The sequence below is a fragment of the Rosa rugosa genome, chromosome 2, assembly GCF_958449725.1.
Source record: "Rosa rugosa chromosome 2, drRosRugo1.1, whole genome shotgun sequence".
Taxonomy (NCBI): Eukaryota; Viridiplantae; Streptophyta; class Magnoliopsida; order Rosales; family Rosaceae; genus Rosa; species Rosa rugosa.
The window spans coordinates 64,832,716-64,856,783 of record NC_084821.1 but is presented as its reverse complement, the minus strand read 5'-3'; the positions used below and the strand labels follow the sequence as shown (position 1 = coordinate 64,856,783).

Here is a 24,068-nt window from a genome sequence, read left to right as displayed (position 1 = left end):
TGAGCAGATTATTTATAAAAGCTTTTGCTTTACCTTCAAAATAAATGTATTAAGAGGTGTAACCCTATAATCCTAATTGCAATAATTTACAACAGATATTTTGTAATATAACATAATTAACTACTAACGTCTCACTTGTTGAGATAACTTCTCATTATCTACACTAACTTTTCACGTGCTCATTATCTCACCACATCACTAGCCACACCCCAGTGTGTAAATTTTCTAATTTTGTTCTGGCTGAACGAAAATTAATGGCAATAATTAGGTTTTTAACATCAAAACTAAACTAGATACTTAACCAGCACGTATGAGCCACGTCAATAATTTAGCGGATTACATTTTTTTTTGAATGCATTAATTGAAATTCAATTGATATCCTATGTATTTTGAATTTATTGAGCTTTCTTTCCATCCCTATAAGAAGCATACAATTGCTATTTACTCTATTCCTGGAATCTCACAATTGTCAGCCGTACTGCTACTAGTTTCATTCCGCCCTTCAATTCTTAGAAGGTTGGATTGCTATTTCTTCAAAGGAGGAGCAACAGTACCGTCAACTACAAGGACAACAGGCTGCTGACGGTTTTGCATGGTTCCTCCCATCTTTACTGTGACTGGGTAGTATGCATCAATGCAGGTAAGCTTTAGCATATGCCTATCATCTCTATTTAGAGAATTATTTTATTCAGAGGTAACGCTATCTGTCCCCCTCCTTTTTTTTCTTTAAAAATAAAAAATAAAAAATTAAGATAAGACTATCATATGCCTATCATCTCTATTAATATACAACTAGAGAATGACAGAGAAAACCAGCAACAAGAATCCCAATATGGAACAAAATTTACTAAAACCACGGAAAGTAAACTTCGAAGTTCATAGAAAGAGTAAAAATTACGAGAGATTCTTATGTGGGCAAACGTACCACGTGATGGCGGGACAGTCCAATTAAAACTCAAAAAAAAATTAAATGTGTTTCCGAATTTATCTTATTAAAATAAAATACCTAAAACATCTCTTTGCATGTTCAGTCTTACCAACCACGTGGTACGTTTGTCTTACGTATGAATCTCTCAAAGATTACAAAAGCCAATAAATCAAGAATATTAAAATAATTTAGCTAGGTTACACAGTCTGTGCCGCCTTGCCCATGGCTATGTCTTTCTCTTGAACCACATACTTGCGCCAAAAAGGGTGCTGCTCCAACACCCTTCCCATCTCTTCGATGGGAACTGCTTTGGTCTCCGGCAGATACTTGAAGATGAAGCAAGTCATCACGAACAAGAAGAAATAAGAGAAGAAGAAGAACAATCCAAATTAACTTCATGTGGCAGAGCATCGCAATGAACACTTGGGCTATGGCAAAGGTGAAGATCATGTTGACAGAGACATTGATGGCCTGAGCAGCTGATCCTAGAGGTCCCAAGACCAACCAAATCCGGCAATATAGATGCAGATTAAGGTTACCAGAGTGGCAGCAAAACCCTCGGATAGTTCACCAGGGTTGCCACCAGTACCAAATTTCCAAGCCATTGCACTTCCAACTACGACCTGAGTTATGAACATCTGCAAACCACCCTCCAAGAAAATGAACCTTCTTCCAAACTCGTCAGCAAGACCAATTGAAACAAAAGTTGCAAAAAAATTAACCCCATTAGTGATCAGAGCAGAAGCGAGAGAAGCACTGCTTCCGAATCTTACAGTTTTGAACAAGACAGGAGCATAGAAAGTGATCACATTCATGCCAGTGAGTTGCTGGAAAGCAGGAATGCAGATGGCGAATACAAGCTGGGACCTGTATTTCCTCGTCAATAGTGTCGACCATGGATGTTTGACAAGCTTAGCAGCCTCACTAGCCTCCACCAAATCGTTGAACTCCTCGTCGACGTTGTCAACACCACGGAGCTTGAGGAGTTGGGCTTCTCTGTACTACTTTTTATTTGATTTTTTAATTAAAGTAGGGGGCTGTTTGCTCTCTTTATTAAAAAAATAAATAAATAAATAAATAAATAAAAAAAGAGTAAACTGTCCTAATCCTCTAGAAATACAATCTCCTATTCCTCTTAGACCTAGTCCTTGACCATGTCCTTTAATAAAGGACGAGCGTAATATTAAACCTATGTACCCTGCTATAAATTCTGTCGATTCTTGAAGCTTAATTTGAGGATACTACAAAAAGATGGAGATGGAGAAGAGGCACCGAGAAGAGAAGAAGAAGACGGAGAGAGGGTTAAGAGAAGCAACTTCTTGCAGGCCGCCGTTGCATATTCTGTTGTTTTACTTGTTTACATCGTTGTTTGGTCTGGTTTTATTCGGTGTTGTTCTTGTGGTGGTTTTTCCGGTTGTGTGTATAGGTTTTGTAGGAACAAATATCTATAGGGCGGATAGGTGGGTAGCAAACGCAAGCCGTCGAGTGACTCAATCGGCGACACGGTGTTTCACCAGCCGTCACTTAGAAGAAGAAGAAGAAGAAGAAGAAGAAGAAGAAGAAGAAGAAGAAGAAGAAGAGAAAGAGGAGAGAGTTTCAGAAGAAAAAACACGTGGACGTAGTTGGCCGCTGTATGAGATTTGTTTGCTTTTAATATTTTTATTGGTTTGCATACCGTCGGCTATGGTGTGTATACCGGTTACGTGTGTGGAAATTGTAGTTACCGGTATTTATGGGGTGATCGAATCAGCGATACAGCGTTTCACCGGCTCCGGTCACTCGGGAGAAGCAAGTGCAGAGAAGAAGAGGGAGAGAGAAGCACCTTCTGGTTGGGGTCTGATTCGTGTGTTTTTATTGGGTGCTCCAGTACTTGTGGTGGCTTTGCTGCTTGGGTGTACTGAATTTGTAGTTACAAGTATTTATAGGGTGGGTAGGTGGGTAGCAAGCTCGAGCAGTCGAGTGATCCGATCAGCGATACAGCGTTTCATCGCCTGTCATGATGATTGAGGAGGATGAATCCTCTGCTGATGATGATCTTCAGGATTTGGTAGTAAATACCAAATATATGGCATGGTTCTGCTTCTCTCTCTCACCCATTTATCTTTTTCTTTTTCAATATAAGAAATTTAGCTCACCACTGTAGACAGACTTCAATTGGGTTGGAGATAGTTTCACCCCTTTATATATACTTCCAATTTTCACACAGTTTAATAAAGACGTTTCGCGTCATTTATTTAGCCTATGTGAGGATTACATCAGACCTAGTTCTCGATCCTACAATACAATCGATATCAGGGTTGATCTCCTTAATATGTTTGAGATGTACGTAAAGGGCAACACACTGCCAATGCCAATGCCAATGCTAAGTTCCAAGAGCTCGAGGTTCAACCCACCCTATGAGATGGTCAAGGATCCAAAGCATCGAGACAAGTATGAGTGTTAGATAGCATTATTAGTATGTGAAGTGTCTGAAGAACCTCAATTGTATACTTTTCTGAAAACAGAAATTTTATGAAATTTACTTTTGTTCAACCAAATTAATCTGCATAGTCATTCATTCATTCTTACCTAATGTTATGAATTTGATTTTTGCATGTAACTAGCTAGTCATACTATTATGGTATATACTGATGCTTGAGAGAGAGTGTGTGTATATATATGTATATAGCAAGACATGAGTTGCGAATAAAATTGGTGTGACACTAAACTAGAACATGAGTTACAAAATCTGGATTGATGCATTTTAGGTTTCTTGTAGTTAATTCCATTATAGTTGTTAATTCATGATCCAAACATACAATCCACCTTTTTTTTTTTTTTTTTTTTTGGGATCATGCAATCCACCCTTTAGAATATCTGTCATTTAGATTTATATATATAAAAGACTTTGCTGATGAAACATTTGTTTGCAAATCTACCTATATATCTTTCATTATTTACTTATGGGGAAAATTTTGTTTAGTTCATGTACTATGACTCACTCATCGTTTTAGTCCCTGACATTTCAATTTCATCTGAAAAGTCCTTGAGGTCACAATTTCCGTCTTAATCGGTCCTTACTGTTAACATTCCGTCAAATTGGCCGTTAACTTGCTCATATGGCAATCCAAGCTACGCCACCTCAGCAATTTGCATGCCATGTAATCTGTAAATTATCCGATATACCCCTCCCCCCTACATTTTCCCCCATTCTTCATGAAAAATTCCCTCCAAATTGATTGAATTTTTCACTCCAAACCCCCAATTGCAGCAGTAACAAATAAAGCATTTATATTAAAACTCTAGCAAGAAATTAACATAATTAAACACAATCAGATAAGACTCAGACTTTGCCATGACCGGGAAAATCAAGCTCCAGATCGAAATGTGTGCACAAACATTCGAACATGATTAAAACAATCAGTCACCATATAAGTGAGTAGTTCTCATTCATATTCAGTTCCTTCGATCTCATGGCACACAACACAACCACTACAAAATAGAAATCTGTATCTTTCATCAAAACATTACCTTCTTCATAATCATTCCAATTTCTCCCTTCTAGGTGGTAGTCTCGGCTAATTTTCCTTAACCCAAAACTCTATGTATTCATCTCCAACCCCACAAAACAACGGTCTCAATAATCTCAATTTCACAGTTCAAAGCCTTAGGTTTCTTACCCTATTTTAATGTTTTGCCAAGGCCAAAACTCCACGATGTACTGGAACTTGCTATTTTCCTCAAATTTTCATCCTTCCCTTAAGGCTTAATAACAATCAAGACCAGAAGCTCTCCTTCAGATAATGAAAGAGGCTTCAGGGCTGGCTTACCAGAACGATTGGACTACGCCGGCATACACAGTGGAGCTATGGCAGTCCATGTGCCAGCAGTGGCGTGTGTGGCGGCTCTAATTAAGGTGCTGACTCTAATTACGGAAGTGGTTTAGCTCAATTCGAGCTGGAGGTTGGATAATGGAGAAGCATAGATTCGGCAACTTTGGCGATGGCGCGTACGACGTTCCAACCAACGGAGCCACCGCCAACCAACAGCTCATGTTCCTGATCTACAGCAAGGCTGGATTAGCGGTCTCCTCGACAAGATATGCCAGGCCCAGAGTAATAGCTTCTAGTATGGCTCCAATCGCTTCGAGAATCGCGGCTCCTTCGAAGACGACATCGCAGCTGTCATGCCCACCCACATCTTCAACTCCGCCAATCCCAACGTAGACTGGTGCGAATCGGATTGGTTTGAATTTGGTTTTGGGTAAGAAACTTGGATTTGGGTAATCTGAATCCAAATCCTCAACCCCAAATCACCATATCCGAACAAGACCTTAGGGTTTGGCAAATTCGAGATGTTTTTGGATGGTAAGCTTGGTAGTGGTGGTGCAGAGCTTGGTGGTGGTGGATTTTGGAGAAATTTTGAAAAATGACTAAGTTTTGGTCACCAATTTGATTTATAGCCTTGTTTTGTAAAATAGTTGAAATATAACCAAATGATAGTATAGAATGCCTTTACTACCCTTCATGAAAGATAAACAAAGTAATGGAAGCTGATTATTTTTCTATCCCCCTCTCCATATTCATCTGATGCATGCATGTATAATTTCAAACATGTGGCACACCACTATCTTGAGAAAGACAAAGCGTGCAGAAGACATTCTTGTGGAAACCAAGTGCAAACTGCTCATGCAGGCACAACGGCCAAACTAATGGTTGCTCTATTAATTGTCTGCTGTGGATAATTGTGCTTATGGTCTGGGGTTGGTCTCAACAACCTCTTCCTTATATTTTCTATCATTCCTGCTTCTATTCTATAACGACAACCAATTTCTCGTATAATCAAAACCTACACACTATCTTACTGATTTGAAACAAAATCAAAGCAAAGTTTCAGGACTACAATTTTTTTCTATATGCTGCATTTTACTTCTTCACCAAACTTTACATTAAGAAGCCATCTATTTTTTGATCTGGAAAATTCATCAAAGAAAGACAAAAGCCACAAAGAAAAACAAAGGAAGAACAAGAAAAAAATACATAAAGAATAAACTAAAACCAAATGACAAAAGCCTTCCAAACATCCTAATCTTGAGGGCGAGGGAGCTCATCACTTTGAAGAACAGCTAAGAGAAATATAGCAGATTGGTTTGTGCAGGTGAATAACATTGCAGCTAGCCAAGAACAACCATCAGTTTGGCCGTTGTCCCCTGCATGGGCACTTGGGCAGCTGCACTTGGTTTCCTACAAGAAAGTCTTCTGCACCTTTTGTCTTTCTCAAGATAGTCGTGTGCCCCATGTTTGAAGCTATACATGCATGCATCAAATGAATATGGAGAGGGGGAGAAAGAATAATCAACTTCCATTACTTTGTTTATCTTTTATGAAGGTTAATATAGACATTTTATACTATCATTTGGTTATATTTCAACTCTTTTACAAAACAAGGCTATAAATCAAATTGATGACCAAAACTTGGTCATTTTTCAAAATTTCTCTGGATTTTGCTCAACGCAAGGCTCTGTTCGGTAGTGCTGGATTTTGTGTGTAAAGAAAAGAAGGGAAAGAGACTGAACGAAATTAAAAGGAAAAAAAGAGAAAGAAGGAAGAACAGGGGTATAGTGGACATTATACCATCCACCTGGCTTACATGGCACTGAGTTGGCGTCTAATTGTGTGTCACGTCAGCTAGTTGACAGACTATTTAGACGGAGTGAACCGATTAAGATGGACCTTAATTAGGGACTTTTCAGATGAAATTGATGTAATACCCGCAATTTTCCATTTCGTCTCGTGAAATTGTGCGAATTGATTAAAGTGCTTTTGCACGAATATTACCCGAAATAATTCAACTTTTTGAATTATCGAAGTTTCGAAATATTCGTTTTAACAAAAGCTCGAATTGTGCGATTCAAGAAAAATCGACTTTTCTACGTACGGAATTTGGGAAAAACTTCCTTCATAAAAGTTGTAGAGCTCGTCGATATGATCGCGTGCATATGTCGAACGAAATTTTTGGAGTTCGTACGATTATGTTACGAATTTTGGAAATATGAGATTCTTTTTATAATCTCTTTTCCTCGGATTCTCTTTTAGAAATTTCTTTTTCTTCCTTTTCCTTTTCCTTTTCCTTTCCTCCGGGTCTCCTTCCTTCTTTTTCTTTTTCTCTTTTTTTTTCTTCTTTCTCTCTCTCGCTCGACCGAAACCGAAAACAGAGCAAAGGCTCTTCGGTCTCTCTCTACCTCCACCGGCCACCAAACGGCGTCGAACCACTTCCTTTTGCTTCGTCTCAGCCTTGCGCAGCTGCCAGAGGCAGCCTTGCACCGTGACACGGCCACCAGCGGCGGCGGGAAGCTCCGCCCGGTTTGAGCTCGTTTTGGAAACAAGCTTGATATCTCAAGCTACCGGTCACCAATCCTCACCAAAATCCATCCACAAGCTCGCCTCAACTTCCTGAAACTCCCAGAAGCAGCCTCACACGGCGGCGTGGCCCGTAGCAGTGGCTGCAAGTCAAACCCAACCAAGAACGAGACCGGAGCTATCGATCAAGATATCTCGAGCTGTAGGGCATCGTTTTGATTGATTCTTTTTCCAGTGGGTTCCCCTTGATGTTATTAACAACTCTCTAGAAGGCATCGAGGCCTGAAATTGAAGCTTTGACGTCGAAATCGAGCCTTGCCGGATTCTGCAAAATTCTGGAATTTTTCCGACCACCGAAGCTTTCGATCGGTATATCTCGAGCTACAGACCATATTTTTCTGTGATTCTTGAACCAGTGAGTTCTTCTTGAGTTTCTTAACAACTCTTCAGAAGGAATCGAAGCCTTAAATTGACGTTTTTACGTCGAATTGGAGCTCGCCGTTTTCTGCAGTTTCTCGCCGGTTTCTGGAAAATTCCGGCCACCTTCATACTGTTCAAGGTAATTTTCGACCCCTTCCGGTCATTTTCAGACTTCGTGCTAGTTATGAAAGTTGTCAAGCATGATGAGAGGAAGAAGAGCAGCCCGGCCCCGACACCATTGGTGGTGGTCGGCGGCGGCTCTGCCACTAACTCCGGCGGCCCTTTCCGGCCACCTCCGGGGATCAAAAATATGGTTTCTGTACATTTTCAGATTCTATATTTCAATACGATCATTTCGATATATTATACGCAATTTTTGGATATCGTATGATTAAGTTATGAATTTTTAAGTTTAGATCGATTTCGATCGTTAGATTTGTGATCTGTGAAGTTAGGACCGTCAGATGGACTTGTAGTTTTGATATGATGATCTTATGACTGTCCCAGTGGCTTTGTGTGGTCATGGGCGAAGATCCGACCGTTGGATCTTCGTATAAATGCAAAACAGTGATTAGGAAGGCGATCCGTGAGGATCCGACCGTTGGATCATCATGTAATTTCAATCCGACCGTTGGATTGTCGTTTGATTATGTTTTTGAGTTATTGGCTAAGTTAAGGTCATGTTTGATTAGGTGATCGACGGTTTGATTTGGCGGACGATTCGTGAAATTGTATTTTGAGCTGTTAAGAAGACGCAGCGGGAATTTAGAGGTGAGTAAACCTCACGTGGTTCATATTACGAACCGAGTACCTTTAATTACTTTATTTTCTGTAGTAATTGTGTGAAAATATTTATGGAATAAATATTTGTTTTAAATCATATGGACTTGATCAACTACGGTCCATAGGTAAGTAAAATGATTTAATTATACAAAATGAATTTCATGATTTTCTTGTGTGAACTATAGTTGGTATTAGTGGTCATTCCTGAGTGGGTGATTACGTATATATATATATATTTACGTGATTATATGTGGAATGGTGTGACATTGAAGAGTGTGGAATTGTGATGATTTATTTATTATGGTTTGAAATTTGACTTATCATATTTATATGTGATGATCATGATTGATGAGTTCTTGTTAATATTCATGATTTACATTGGAGTATGTATAGAGTTGGAGAATGTAGGATTCTGAGGACGAGGTGTCCGAAGTTTGACGGTTATGGATAACCGGAGTGTTTGTGTACTGAGGACGGGGATGTCCAAAGTGCGACGGTTTATTATTAACCGAAGTTGTGTACTGAGGACGGGGATGTCCAAAGTGCGACGGTTTATTATTAACCGAAGTTGTGTACCGAGGACGGGGATGTCCAAAGTGCGACGGTTTATTATTAACCGAAGTATATGGTGCTGAGGATGGGGATGTCCAAAGCGCGACGGTTATAGTGTTAACCGAAGTATTTTTGCCGTTGCTTGACCCTAGGCCAAGGTGTCAGAGGTAACGAGGCAGTTAGAGCTCTAACGTGTTATTGGGATGGACCAGAGTGGTGTTATGTGGGTTGGGTGTTTGCAGGACCAGTGTGGTGTATTGTGATTTGAGGATTGTGAAAATGTATTCCTTGTGGTTTTCCATGAGTGGTTTGATGTCTCTTTGCAGACGTAATACTGTTGAATTTTACTTGAATTGTAATTTAATAAATCAACAGTTCTTTCTTGTTTACTCATACTGGCTGTAAAAAGCTTACCGGGTTTTGTGTTGTTGCAATCCCGGTACACTATTCAAACGGTGTAGCGGGTAATCCTACAGGTCAGGTGAATCGGGAAGGTGATCGAGCTGCTTAGAGAAATTGCATTGGGTAAATCTGGATTTATATTGTGAGGTTTGTTATGCTCTTTTGAGTATTGTAAATTAAGTTGTGAGAGTGTGATGTAATAAGTAAATTGAAGATTGGTTTTTGTAATATTGAGAGGTGTGAAGTGTGGTTGTTTGTGAGAAAAAAATTCAGGACGTTATTTGTATTGATGTTAATCATGTTTCGGACTTTGAATCCTTTATTCAAAATTCGGGGCGTGACAGTTTGGTATCAGAGCGTAAGGTACATATTTGGTGATAATCAGTACCTCCCGAGTGATGGCCCGTCTGCAGCGGATCCCCATCATATACTCTTCGGTACTGGTATAATCATTGGGTATGTCTTAGTATGGGGTCTAGACAACGTGTAAGTCCGTAGGACGGTAGAGTTGTCTACTAAGCTCGTATTAGAATAAGTTTAGTTTCCGCGAGTTGTGATCTTCGAGGAATAGGAACCTCTGGATTTAACTCTGATGAGTCGGTGAGGTAGAGGTCGAGTCTGATGTAGGGACAGGATCTTTCTATGGAGACAGTTGAGGATGAGGTGGAGGCATTAGAGGTTGAGTTGCCTAGTCTACCTGTAGTTGATGTGATGGATGTTATTCTTGGGTTGAAATGGTGAAAGAGATTGAGACCCTAGGAATAGTTGAAAAGAGAATTGATCTCACCAACTCAAGATGATAGGAGTGTGAGAGATTATGAGACAGAATTCTCAAGACTATATTGGTGTACGAGTGTAGTGATGTAATTTGGGAGATACTTATGTTACCTTTAATAAGGGTAGTATGTTAAGTGATCATGGCATAGGTTGACTTTGTAAGTGAAGTGGTGGAGTTTGTGTAGCTTCTTTGAGTTATAACCTTTGAGGAATGGGAACCTTTGGATTAAACTCTGGTGGAGTTATTGAGGATGGTTTCCACAAAAAAACAGTATCCTTATGTGCATTGTAGTCGTTGGTTGTTGGGGTCATGGTGTTTGACCAATGCTTGTATCTAAAGTCGTTACGAGTATTTGACTAGTAGTTGTGATACTTTCCATTAGTTGGATATGCAGATGTTTTGAGTTGAAGAATACTTAGCAGTTATTGGTTGCTTAGTGATGGAATTGTGTTATAATGGAGCATTCATTCATGCTCAGTTGTTTGGTGTTTAGGATAGCTACTATATATTAGCTAAATGTCGGGGTGTGGTTTGAGGTCTGCGGATGGTATTGGAAATTATTGTGGAGTGCTGCTTCACTGACTATTGTTGAGTAGTAATGCATAATTCGTTGTTACTATGATGGATTTTGTGTATGGTTGACTTATGGAAAGATTGATATGACCTCGTGATAGGATTGACTGTGAAGAGACATTGTGTTGATGTATGAGCTTAGGTAATAACGTTGTTTTCAACTCTAGGAGTGCTAGGGTTGTATAACTAATTTATGAGGCCAGATACTGTTGTGAGGACAGATTATGGATTATGACGTGGTTAGTGTGAAGTGCTATAATCACAGAATTTTGACCACTAGATGTTGACTTACCACCAAATGAGCAGTGAGGTGATTCGTGGGTGAGATACTGAGTGTTGTACTAGTATCGATTAGTGGATGCTAAGATGGTACATATTGCATGTTGAAGCAATTGATAGATGGAATGATCGAGATTTTTTTTTTAGAGTTGTAAGTGTAACTCTAAAGATGTGGGTTTTTCCTAACTAACTCAGGAAGTGTTTAGCTTTATTAATCCCTAATTCTAGCGACGAAATTATTGTGTTTGGTTTGACTCAGAGGATACTAGCTTGACCTCTGTGTGACTTAATTGATTGCTAGGTTTTGAGTGATTGTTTTTATTGCATCATTATGAAAGATGTGTGCAGCAGAGTTCTCGATGGTTTTGAAAAGAGTATTGAGTGACCAAGGTTCGATCCTTGGTGTTGTTGTTGGTTAAACAAAAAGAAAAGAAAACATGCACACAATCTTATTGATTTTATATTACAAAAAGGGAAACGAGGACTATTCTATACTAAGCCTAGTCAGCAGCTCCGGATGGGTTGAGGCTGAGCTCAAGAGAAACGTTTGAGCCACTGTGGTAACCGCCTGAGCCACCAGAATAGTAACCAAATGCGCTACCTTCCTCGGAAGTAGTCTTCAGGTTACCAAAGACGTCCTCGCCGTGCACGGGGAACAGAGGAAGAGTTTGAACCTCCTGGTGATCTCCTCCTCGTTGTTGTAGGGATGTTTGTCCTCCTGTTGTGCCAAAAGAGTTGTACTGGTATTAGTGTTGAAGTGTGAGGAAGATTATGAAACAAAATTTAAATCAAGAAATCCTTCATTACCAGTAGAATAGGTGGAACCAAAGTTGAGATCAATGGATCTACCATCATCAGTAGAACTAGTGGACCCAAAATTGATGTCGATGGATCCACCAGCTGGCCCAAAATTGATGTCGATGGATCCACCAGCACCAGTAGAACCAGTGGACCCAAAATTGAGATCGATGGATCCACCAGTACCAAGAGAACTAGTTCCCATGGGCACTGGAGCAGCCTGATTACACCTATTCATCTGCTTCTCTCGAGCCCTGACGTTCTGGAACCAAAAGTAAATGTTCTTACCCTCAACATGTCCATACTGGTTCAGCTGGAGGCAGATCTCGTGAATGTGCTCTGTAGATGGGCACTTAAATCCCTTGACGTAGTAAAGATCCTTGAGGATTCTTATTTGTTCTGGAGTAGGAATCCATCTGGTACGGCTTCGCCAGAAATCCATGTTGGCACTACTTCCAGCTGCTTGGGTGTTTTCTCCCTCCTCTGTTGGTTGCTGTTGTTGTGGTTCCATTTGTTGCGGGGTTTGGAGCTCCATTAGTTGCAGAGTTCGTGGCTCTTGGGTCATGAGGTGAGAGGATGTGAATATCGAGGAATACATGGGTTAGTGTTTGAGGGAGATTTTGTTAGAAGGATTGGAGTTGTTGAACTGGTGATTGGAGATCTGAGATTCTCAGAGGAAAGATGAAATCGAATCTTCAAATGGGAGAGAAGATCAGAAGAGAAGGATTGAAATTGATGAAGAAAGGATTTGAGTTTCGAGAGGAAGACTGCAGAGTTTGAGAGAGAATGGCTGGGGAAAATTTCTTTTCTTTGGTGTGAACAGTTTTTCTCCAGGATGCACCTATTTATAGAACGAGGTGAGCAGATCTCCACCGTTGGATGGACGATCTCTGAGATTCAATCTACGCGTTGGATTAAAGTCGCCCTGAAACCCGGAAAAGTTGTTGGCGCGTGGAGAGCGTGTAAGGGGACCGAGGGAATCTCGAGGCGCTGTGGCAGACAGCTGTAGCCGAAAGCAGATTTGACTGCCGTAAATCACGGAAGGGATAAGCCGTGACACAAGTGGGCCGTACTTGGGCCTGTCTCGGATCAAGGCATCACTGTAGCTGTGGGTGGAGGCCTGATGGGCCGAGTTTCAGAAACAGTTTTGGACATGATGGGCCGAGTTTCTGAAACAGTTTTGGATGAGTTGGGCCGGATTTCTGTAACAGTTTTGGATATGTTGGGCTGGGTTTCTGCAACAGTCTTGGATGTTTTGGGCCGAATTGTTGAAACAGTTGAAACAGTTGGTTTAAATAAAAGGATTGGTATGGATAATAACGTGAGCAGCCGTGCTCGAGTGGTTGAGTGTAAAGTTCGTGTACAAGAGGTCTGAGGTTCGAACCTCGCCTCTCGTTTATTTTTATTATGTTCGTTTAAGACATAATAAGTTTAACGTTTGTACACATTATATTAAGCATAGCTTGTGCTCCAGTGGTTGGGAGCGAAGCATTGGTTTAGGGGGTCTGGAGTTCGAGACTTGCCTCCACTTATATTTTATTTATGTCGCTTATGACATAATAAATATAACAAGTGAGCATATATTAATGAAAGCAGTTCTTGCTTCAGTGGTTGGGAGCAAGACCTTCGTGTTTGAGGTCAGGAGTTCGAAATTTACCTCTTACATTATTTTTGGAATCTTGTATATACTCAGTATACGGACGTATTTTTATACGTAGAGCAGTAGTTTCGAAAATTTCTACAGTTTATTCTGTATAAACTACAGAAAACTTTAAATCGGGAGAAATGGACTCGCGATTAAATTTCGGGACGAAATTTCTTTAAGGAGGGTAGATTGTAATACCCGCAATTTTCCATTTCGTCTCGTGAAATTGTGCGAATTGATTAAAGTGCTTTTGCACGAATATTACCCGAAATAATTCAACTTTTTGAATTATCGAAGTTTCGAAATATTCGTTTTAACAAAAGCTCGAATTGTGCGATTCAAGAAAAATCGACTTTTCTACGTACGGAATTTGGGAAAAACTTCCTTCATAAAAGTTGTAGAGCTCGTCGATATGATCGCGTGCATATGTCGAACGAAATTTTTGGAGTTCGTACGATTATGTTACGAATTTTGGAAATATGAGATTCTTTTTATAATCTCTTTTCCTCGGATTCTCTTTTAGAAATTTCTTTTTCTTCCTTTTCCTTTTCCTTTTCCTTTCCTCCGGGTCTCCTTCCTTCTTTTTCTTTTTCTCTTTTTTTTTCTTCTTTCTCTCTCTCGCTCGACCGAAACCGAAAACAGAGCAAAGGCTCTTCGGTCTCTCTCTACCTCCACCGGCCACCAAACGGCGTCGAACCACTTCCTTTTGCTTCGTCTCAGCCTTGCGCAGCTGCCAGAGGCAGCCTTGCACCGTGACACGGCCACCAGCGGCGGCGGGAAGCTCCGCCCGGTTTGAGCTCGTTTTGGAAACAAGCTTGATATCTCAAGCTACCGGTCACCAATCCTCACCAAAATCCATCCACAAGCTCGCCTCAACTTCCTGAAACTCCCAGAAGCAGCCTCACACGGCGGCGTGGCCCGTAGCAGTGGCTGCAAGTCAAACCCAACCAAGAACGAGACCGGAGCTATCGATCAAGATATCTCGAGCTGTAGGGCATCGTTTTGATTGATTCTTTTTCCAGTGGGTTCCCCTTGATGTTATTAACAACTCTCTAGAAGGCATCGAGGCCTGAAATTGAAGCTTTGACGTCGAAATCGAGCCTTGCCGGATTCTGCAAAATTCTGGAATTTTTCCGACCACCGAAGCTTTCGATCGGTATATCTCGAGCTACAGACCATATTTTTCTGTGATTCTTGAACCAGTGAGTTCTTCTTGAGTTTCTTAACAACTCTTCAGAAGGAATCGAAGCCTTAAATTGACGTTTTTACGTCGAATTGGAGCTCGCCGTTTTCTGCAGTTTCTCGCCGGTTTCTGGAAAATTCCGGCCACCTTCATACTGTTCAAGGTAATTTTCGACCCCTTCCGGTCATTTTCAGACTTCGTGCTAGTTATGAAAGTTGTCAAGCATGATGAGAGGAAGAAGAGCAGCCCGGCCCCGACACCATTGGTGGTGGTCGGCGGCGGCTCTGCCACTAACTCCGGCGGCCCTTTCCGGCCACCTCCGGGGATCAAAAATATGGTTTCTGTACATTTTCAGATTCTATATTTCAATACGATCATTTCGATATATTATACGCAATTTTTGGATATCGTATGATTAAGTTATGAATTTTTAAGTTTAGATCGATTTCGATCGTTAGATTTGTGATCTGTGAAGTTAGGACCGTCAGATGGACTTGTAGTTTTGATATGATGATCTTATGACTGTCCCAGTGGCTTTGTGTGGTCATGGGCGAAGATCCGACCGTTGGATCTTCGTATAAATGCAAAACAGTGATTAGGAAGGCGATCCGTGAGGATCCGACCGTTGGATCATCATGTAATTTCAATCCGACCGTTGGATTGTCGTTTGATTATGTTTTTGAGTTATTGGCTAAGTTAAGGTCATGTTTGATTAGGTGATCGACGGTTTGATTTGGCGGACGATTCGTGAAATTGTATTTTGAGCTGTTAAGAAGACGCAGCGGGAATTTAGAGGTGAGTAAACCTCACGTGGTTCATATTACGAACCGAGTACCTTTAATTACTTTATTTTCTGTAGTAATTGTGTGAAAATATTTATGGAATAAATATTTGTTTTAAATCATATGGACTTGATCAACTACGGTCCATAGGTAAGTAAAATGATTTAATTATACAAAATGAATTTCATGATTTTCTTGTGTGAACTATAGTTGGTATTAGTGGTCATTCCTGAGTGGGTGATTACGTATATATATATATATTTACGTGATTATATGTGGAATGGTGTGACATTGAAGAGTGTGGAATTGTGATGATTTATTTATTATGGTTTGAAATTTGACTTATCATATTTATATGTGATGATCATGATTGATGAGTTCTTGTTAATATTCATGATTTACATTGGAGTATGTATAGAGTTGGAGAATGTAGGATTCTGAGGACGAGGTGTCCGAAGTTTGACGGTTATGGATAACCGGAGTGTTTGTGTACTGAGGACGGGGATGTCCAAAGTGCGACGGTTTATTATTAACCGAAGTTGTGTACTGAGGACGGGGATGTCCAAAGTGCGACGGTTTATTATTAACCGAAGTTGTGTACCGAGGACGGGGATGTCCAAAGTGCGACGGTTTATTATTAACCGAAGTATATGGTGCTGAGGATGGGGATGTCCAAAGCGCGACGGTTATAGTGTTAACCGAAGTATTTTTGCCGTTGCTTGACCCTAGGCCAAGGTGTCAGAGGTAACGAGGCAGTTAGAGCTCTAACGTGTTATTGGGATGGACCAGAGTGGTGTTATGTGGGTTGGGTGTTTGCAGGACCAGTGTGGTGTATTGTGATTTGAGGATTGTGAAAATGTATTCCTTGTGGTTTTCCATGAGTGGTTTGATGTCTCTTTGCAGACGTAATACTGTTGAATTTTACTTGAATTGTAATTTAATAAATCAACAGTTCTTTCTTGTTTACTCATACTGGCTGTAAAAAGCTTACCGGGTTTTGTGTTGTTGCAATCCCGGTACACTATTCAAACGGTGTAGCGGGTAATCCTACAGGTCAGGTGAATCGGGAAGGTGATCGAGCTGCTTAGAGAAATTGCATTGGGTAAATCTGGATTTATATTGTGAGGTTTGTTATGCTCTTTTGAGTATTGTAAATTAAGTTGTGAGAGTGTGATGTAATAAGTAAATTGAAGATTGGTTTTTGTAATATTGAGAGGTGTGAAGTGTGGTTGTTTGTGAGAAAAAAATTCAGGACGTTATTTGTATTGATGTTAATCATGTTTCGGACTTTGAATCCTTTATTCAAAATTCGGGGCGTGACAATTGAAATGTCAGGGACTGAAACGACGAGAGAGGCATAATATATGGACTAAACAGAATTTTCCCTTTACTTATTTTATTGGAGTATTTTCCCCATAAATATGTCGATGGAATGCCAACAAATATACCAATGGCAAAGATAATATCTACACTCTTCTATCCTTAAATTAGCAAACTAGCCTAACTATTATATTACGAGTTTCACATCTATCTGTCATTCTTAGGAAGAGAGTTTTTGGTTTGTATCATTAGAATCACTTGTTCCTTGTTAAAGTGGTTCGTCGTTCATACACTTGCATAGTTCTCTCGAGATCAGTGGAGAAATTCCTAGTGCAAGAAGATTGAAGGTCAAGAAGCTTTCGTGTGAAAAAGTTACAAGAGGTTCAAGTCAAATACATCATCTAGATAGTCTAGTGATTGTAGCCTTGGTTAGTGCTATTGTATGTTTGTATGAAACTCTTTCTTCACTATTAGTGGATTGCTTTTCATTTGGGCTCTCAAGAGTTAGAGCCGCAGTGTTTTTAACCTCAATTTGAGGTTTTCACTGGGTAAACAAATTACTGTGTGTATTGCAAATTTTTGTTATCAGTAACTTCACAATAGCAACCTTGCTTTCAATCCCTGACATCCAGAAAACGTTCATCCTAGCATTGTCAGAAACCTTGCTTGACTTCCGGGTGGCGTCTTTCGAAGTTTGAGAAGCTGGTTCTAGTGCGTGACCACCAGGTATCCAGTTCTAAAGGTTGGGCGATTCTTGGAATTCTTTATTTGTCAATATCATGGTACTCTCCGTCCAACTAGTTGCCGTTGTCATTGCCAGTATTAGTTCCGACGTCAATGGCGTCTTTTTGGCTTGACATCTTGAACAACCGCCATAAACTAGTTTACTAAAAACTAAAAGAACGAGAGAGAAGAGACTAGGAGAAAGACAGTAAAGACTGAGAATCTGAGAGTGAGATAGAAGAGACTAAGAGAGAGTGAAAATTTTTCTGGTTAATTTTCAGTTAGAGACGGTTGAAAGACGCAATGACTGTTATAGGAAGCCGGGTCTAAAGCTCAGGTTTCTTTTCCCTTGCCATTCCCGCCTCCATTAGCCATTACATTTTAAATTCTGGGTATTTTTCATTCAGTATTTAAAAAATAAAAAATAAAAACTTGTTCTACAAATTAGTTTATGCATGTTTTTGCACGCACTCAACAAATCAAAAGAATAATTGCAATTAGGGAGAAGACATATGTAGCTCAACCTCCCAATCCAAGAACCGACTTCTGTATTTTTCATCAACATAACTGACTTCTGTATATATATACAAGCTTGCTCTGGTAAGGAGGTCCGTTCCTTAGCTAAGAAACAGATTTCCATATTTTGACCACTTTTCGATCACATATTCACATCCTAACTGTTCAGTTTTTAGGTCCTACATCTCTACAAATTTTCAGCCAAATTGATGATCGTTAAGGTATCAAAACTGTAATTTACAATTATGAACACGAACGGTTCAGGTTGGACAGATTCGGTTTGTTCATTGATTTAATCAAGTTCGATACTTTAATGATCATCAATTTGACTGAAAATTTGCAAAAGTGATCTATACATTAGAACCTAAAAACTGAACAGTTAAGATGTGAATATGTGATCGAAAAGTGGTCAAAATATGAAAATCCGTTCCTTAGCTAAGGAACGAACCTCCTTAGCATATATATATATATATATATATATATATATATATATATATATATATATATATATATATACAAGGCCCTTCTAGTGAGGGATCCATTTTTTGGTCTTTTCTAGAGATAAGGCATTAGACCAACTTTTCGATCATATTTTTGCATCTCAACAGTTCAGTTTTTAGTTCTTAATGTGTAGATTACTTCTGTAAATTTTCAGCCAAATTGATTATCATTAAGGTATGCAAAATGACAATTTAAGATTATAAGTATGAACGGTTCAAGTTTGACAGATTTCGTTCGTTCATTGATTTAATCTAGTTTGATACCCTAACAATCATCGATTCGGCTGAAAATTTGCAGAAATAATCTACATATTAGGGCATAAAAACAGAACGGTTGAGATGCCAAAATGTGATCGAAAACTTGGTTTAATTCCCTATCCCTAGAATAGACTAAAAAAAGGGATCCCTTAGTAGAAAGCCTCTCTATATATATAAATAGCTGCAGTTTCACTCATTCCTTTCGCTCCTCGTCGGAGCAAGTACGTAGCCACTCGATCTTGTCACCCACTCTCGGAAGCTCAAGAACAATAGTATAGGGATACTCGGCCACCATTACAACGAGTTGGAAACCTTTCTTTATTTCCGGATGGCGTCTTCCAAAGTTTGAGACTGTGGTTCTCAAGCGTGGCCACCAGGTCTGTGGAGGTTGGGCGACTGTTGGAACTGTTGCTTTGTCGATGTCAGCGTACCCTCCATCCAAGTCACCCTCGCTATCTGTAACGCCCCGATTTGCACCTCATCAAATCGAGTACGTTACAGTGCCGCGGATTCCTAGAACTCAAGCCAAGATTCTTAACTCAAATCCTAAGAATCTGCTAGGCAAAACAAGGAAATTAAAATACTTTAATAAGTGCCTTACAAAAATTTGAGCGCGGAAGCATTTGTTTAAGGGAGGTGAAAACTATAAAGCTAACGGAAAATTCTTTAAACACAAATACAAGTCCTTTGAAAACAATTATCGAATATTAGTCCGGTTCAAGATCACCATCCGAAAAATTTACAAGAGGGCCGGTACTTTACGAACAATTACAAACTCGATAAACAAATTGTGAGGGAGTAAAAGAAACAAGAAAACCTGTCATGCAGATCTAACTCCGTCAATGACATAATTTGAAATATAATGTAACTAAGCCACACCCAGCGTCGTCCAGCTATCTCGTCTTCATACACAGTACCTGCATCCACAAACTGTTGTAGGGGTGAGCTTTCGTCCTCGCTGCTCAATAAGACTCTACCTCAGCTAGGTGTAAAAACAATTAAACAATGGTGCCGGCAAAGTAAGTGAGAAAACGATGCATATAAACAAACGTGTTCGAAAACACAAAACCATTGTTCGTATATATAAAAAAAAATACAATAGGGCCCAGAAGAATGAAACAGACCTGATGACCGTTCGCTATGCCAACTACAACCTTACCAAGATTAATATCGTTTACACAGACAAGGTATAGCGAGAGTGTCCACTTACGCCGTATCACCTAGAAGCAGTGCCACACCTCAAAGGATGTCAGACACTCTTCAGTCCATACAGCCCCTCCGGAGGTTTAGGGGATCGAAACCCAAGGAAGTCGCTATGCTCCTTTCACTCTCAGGTCATCAAACAATAACTCATAGAAAATGCAATAAAAACCAAATTCTTTTTCATGCATCATTAATTTCCTTAAAATATATGCATAAAAATTACTGAGGCAAGTCCAGAATCCCCTACCTGGAATATTGCAGCTCTGAACGCATTCGCTTTCCTAGGCCAACACCACCACGTTTCACATTTCGGGTAATTGGAGCCCCTAAGTCCGACAACAATAGTATTCTAGTGTTAAAACAAAATTCCATTCAATAACACACTGAAAATACTACCAAGTCCATTTAAATTATTTTCCTTCAAAATGAATTCCTTTCCTTATCGGGTGTCATCCTTTTTATTTCTTAGGACACCCAAAACTATTTACCCTTTTACACCACTCTTCAGTTTAAGCCAAACTCACACTCAATAACCGAGTTTTACTTGGTGACAATTTCATATGAACCCAAGTTCTACGTCATCCATTAACACACAATGTATATGTATACTTAGAACTTATGTCCAGTATCATAATTAATGACAAACAGAGTATACTGGAAACTAGCATATACCAGATTAACTAACAATCTATACACTTCCATCTCTCGGTTTCATAGTCTCACTAGCAAATGGTATAGCATCCAAATTTACAGTCATCGTTCTACTGGAAACTAGCATATACCAGATTAACTAACAATCTATACACTTCCATCTCTCGGTTTCATAGTCTCACTAGCAAATGGTATAGCATCCAAATTTACAGTCATCGTTCTTTTCTTTTTCATTCCACGTTTTTAAGACCAATTAGTCAATACATGATGCAGTTACCCAAAGATCTATATATCAACATTCGATTCCTAGTCTTTACACATCGAGCAATTTATGCTTTCCACAACTTGCGTTTTGATTTTTAGTCACCAATCACATATCAATTATCAAGCAGACAACTCACAATCAAACCTTATAATTCACCACCAGCCCAAATTGCAACGTCAACAAGTCCAAAAGCACGCTGTACTTCCAATAACTTGATTACAGCCACCAAGACTCTCTACCTTTAACAAATTATGCAATTAATAAACTCCCAAACAAATCAACTTCATACTCCAACCATTTCACAGCAATTCTTATCTATTTTTAGATCATTACCTTTGGTGAAAATCATAGTAACCACTCTCATTCTAGAGTTCCACACCCAAGTTTGGTCCAGCTCCACAAAGTCCCTTCTTGCGGCCTTCCACTCATGAACTCGACTCCAAACAAGACTAAAACATATGGGGTATTGGGGTTCACTCCTTTGACGAAGAACACATTAGCTGGGAAAAACCCTTCCTTTGCTCATTCCTCTACAATTTTACCCGGCACATAACAAGCCAATACATGGAATTTCGATTAACAAACTTCCATTCCAATAATTTCAGGCAGAAAACTTGAAGATAAACACAAAACTGATTTCAATTCTCCATGGAGAAATAGCTCACCTTGTTATTTACTGGAATTCCCAGCAGCGAACGCCAACGAGCTCTCCAACCAAACCATTCCATGAATTGAACATAACCGAGCTCCAATTCCAGTTCTAGGACGAGAATTTTTGTCGGGAATGAACCCAAAAACACAAGAAAGCCGCCGTGAACAGTGAACTCCGACGAAGTCCGATGACACCGAAAAACACAAATCATCAATCCGCCAATACCCAACCAAAATCGAAAACTAATTATACGAACATGTAGAGCTCGAAGAGCAGGTCACACTTCGTACCTCATGCACGACAAACGATCGCCGGAAAATGCTGCGGAACCGCCAGAAAGTTAGAAACTTTCGAGCCTCGATTTTCTCTCTTCGCTCCTTGCATGGACTATCCGTGACAAGAGGCACGTCGGCGTCGTCAAGACGAACCGAACGGTACCGGTGCGCCGCCCTATCTTCGCCAAATGGAGAGGTTCCGATCGATCACTACGCAGTTCGTCAGGTCGTTGATGGCTTTTCTCGACTTTTTTTTTTTTTTTGAATTGTCGATAGGCTATATCTATGGGGCCAATTCTTAGGTGCGGGTAGCCGCACCACGTGTACGGTGTGACTGCCCAATCAAATCTCAATTTTTTTTGTCTTTGTTCAGAAATTGTCCCTGATTTTTAAATGTGAAATACCCAAAATACCCTCCTTCTTGGACACTGATTGGTTAGCCGCATCACGTGGCGGTGTAGCTGCCCCACGCAAGAATCACTCTATATATGGTCCTTCCTTGAATGATTTTCAATAGCTCTGATCAAACAAATAATACACAGACGGCCAAGATTGCACCATAACATTTTCCTTTTGCTTTAATAATTTTCTAAATTTCAGAAATTAGTAATAAATAGCTCCCATATAAAAAAAATTCCAAAAAATTATCATGAACTCGTCGTGAAGCGTACTTTAATATCAAACCTTTAAATGGAAAGCTTCACCTCAAGAAGAATTTAGAAAATATTCTCAAAGGTCCTTAGCAATTACCGAGACTACAGATCAAATATCGAACTGTTTCACTTTAGCTCCTTGAATATTTCCGGAGCTCACACCATCGCCCTCTCCGGTATTATCTCCTGCTCCAATCACTTCTTCTTGGCTTGAGCCGCTTGACATTCTTGATCGGCCTCCAGAAACTGTTGAGAGAGAAGAGACTAGGAGAAGAGATTCAGGACTGGGAATCTGAGAGTGAAAGCTGAAAGAATGAGAGAGAGGAGACTAGGAGAAAGAGATTCAAGACTGGGAATCTGAGAGTGAGACTGTGAGAGCTGAAAGAATAAGAGAGAAGAGACTAGGAGAGAGATTCAAGACTGAGAATCTGAGAGTGAGAGAGAAGAGAGTGGAGGTTGCTTCAGTTAGAAACGGACGGTTGAAAGACGCATGCAATGACTGTTATAGGAGACCCGAGGCAGTTCAGGTTTATTTTCCTTTGCCGTTTTCTCTCTTCCCATTACATTTTCAATTCTGGGTATTTTTCTTTGATCACTCCATAAAATAAAATAAAAACAACGTGTTCTACAAATTAGCTTTGCACACACTCAACTAAACCAAAAGAATATTTGCAATTCCGGATAAGAAATATGTAGCTAAGGCTGCGTTTAGCTCCCCTGCTTATAAACACAACCAGGGGCGGATCCAAAACAATGATGGGTAGCTCAAGCCCTACCAGGAATTTTGGGAAAAAAATTTTACCTACATATACTATATATGAAACTACTTCATTTCGTTGTTGAAGCCCCACCCATAACTGGAGATTGGTCTTTACTCCCTTCGGCTACTCCGTCATACTCTCCATGACTCCACTCTCATCTATTAGTAGGTGCAGGAATGCAGCAGATTCGGTCTTTCCACGACTCCACTCTTCTCCGATACTCCGTCATACTGTCCAAGAGCCCATTCTCCTCTGATCGGTCTTTAAAGCTTCTTCTTCTCTATTTCACTCAAGCTTTGATTTAATTCTTGATTAAAGCTCTGGGTTGTTGCATTCATGTTTATGACCCAGTTTTGTTTTTATGTATTTCTTCAATTTATGAAAGTTAATGGTATGTAGGAAATTTGTTCTTTGCTGATATCAAAACCAAGCTTGAATCTTTGTTAAAAGTAATTTTATTTTGACAAAGGAAGCTTTTTTAAAAGTATAACACCAGTCAATTATATCAACTCTGACATAAAATTATATTCTGCTGCATTTGTAGCGGCCCTTGCCTAATAATATATATATCATCCTATTTCTGAATAAAGGGAAGTGATTGGTAATTTGGTATGGAGCCAAGAAAAAGACACAAGTCCAATTCCAAACTGAGAATGGAGTTGGATAGAATTAGCAACTTGCCAGGTGATGTTATAGAACTAGTTTTAACATGTTTGTCAATTACAAAGCCAGTAAGGACAAGCGTTTTATAGCTAGTGGAGGTACAGAGCAGCTTTGCTTCCACATCTTGTGTTTGATTATAAATGTGTGTTTTTGTTTGCATAGTGATC

At 39.8% G+C, this 24,068-nt stretch overlaps 1 protein-coding gene, 3 long non-coding RNA genes and 1 pseudogene across 5 annotated transcripts; 2 read left to right on the top strand and 3 right to left on the bottom strand.

Annotated features, from left to right (window-relative positions):
* Positions 1 to 1,125: 1,125 nt before the first annotated feature.
* Positions 1,126 to 3,025, bottom strand: LOC133731288 (sugar carrier protein C-like; annotated as a pseudogene).
* A 4,456-nt stretch (positions 3,026 to 7,481) lies between these two features.
* Positions 7,482 to 9,686, top strand: LOC133729346 (uncharacterized). The gene is made up of 3 exons (XR_009856338.1): positions 7,482 to 7,825; positions 8,379 to 8,457; positions 9,483 to 9,686. It is a non-coding gene; the product is annotated as an uncharacterized LOC133729346 (long non-coding RNA).
* Positions 9,687 to 11,230: 1,544 nt separating this feature from the next.
* LOC133728331 (uncharacterized) lies at positions 11,231 to 12,259 on the bottom strand. The gene is made up of 2 exons (XM_062155748.1): positions 11,861 to 12,259; positions 11,231 to 11,771 (listed from the first exon to the last, which is right to left on the bottom strand). Exons 1-2 carry the CDS (start codon positions 12,087 to 12,089, stop codon positions 11,554 to 11,556), a joined length of 447 nt encoding a protein of 148 aa, XP_062011732.1. The 5' UTR covers positions 12,090 to 12,259; the 3' UTR covers positions 11,231 to 11,553.
* A 1,343-nt stretch (positions 12,260 to 13,602) lies between these two features.
* Positions 13,603 to 16,758, top strand: LOC133734319 (uncharacterized). The gene is made up of 3 exons (XR_009858231.1): positions 13,603 to 14,842; positions 15,396 to 15,474; positions 16,500 to 16,758. It is a non-coding gene; the product is annotated as an uncharacterized LOC133734319 (long non-coding RNA).
* Positions 16,759 to 19,496: 2,738 nt separating this feature from the next.
* On the bottom strand, positions 19,497 to 22,036 carry LOC133728428 (uncharacterized). Of its 2 annotated transcripts, XR_009855848.1 has the most exons (5): positions 21,563 to 22,036; positions 21,231 to 21,427; positions 21,042 to 21,136; positions 20,229 to 20,307; positions 19,497 to 19,708 (listed from the first exon to the last, which is right to left on the bottom strand). It is a non-coding gene; the product is annotated as an uncharacterized LOC133728428 (long non-coding RNA). The 2 variants fall into 2 exon arrangements; XR_009855849.1 differs by lacking the exon at positions 21,042 to 21,136.
* Positions 22,037 to 24,068: the final 2,032 nt, after the last annotated feature.

What these genes read in the sequence shown, in the direction of transcription:
- LOC133728331 (XM_062155748.1), bottom strand. Translation starts at nt 12,089, where the DNA reads ATGAATAGGTGTAATCAGGCTGCTCCAGTGCCCATGGGAACTAGTTCT. An exon ending in TGGTTCCACCTATTCTACTG is followed by an intron (nt 11,772 to 11,860) that starts GTAATGAAGGAT and finishes TTGGCACAACAG; the next exon opens with GAGGACAAACATCCCTACAA.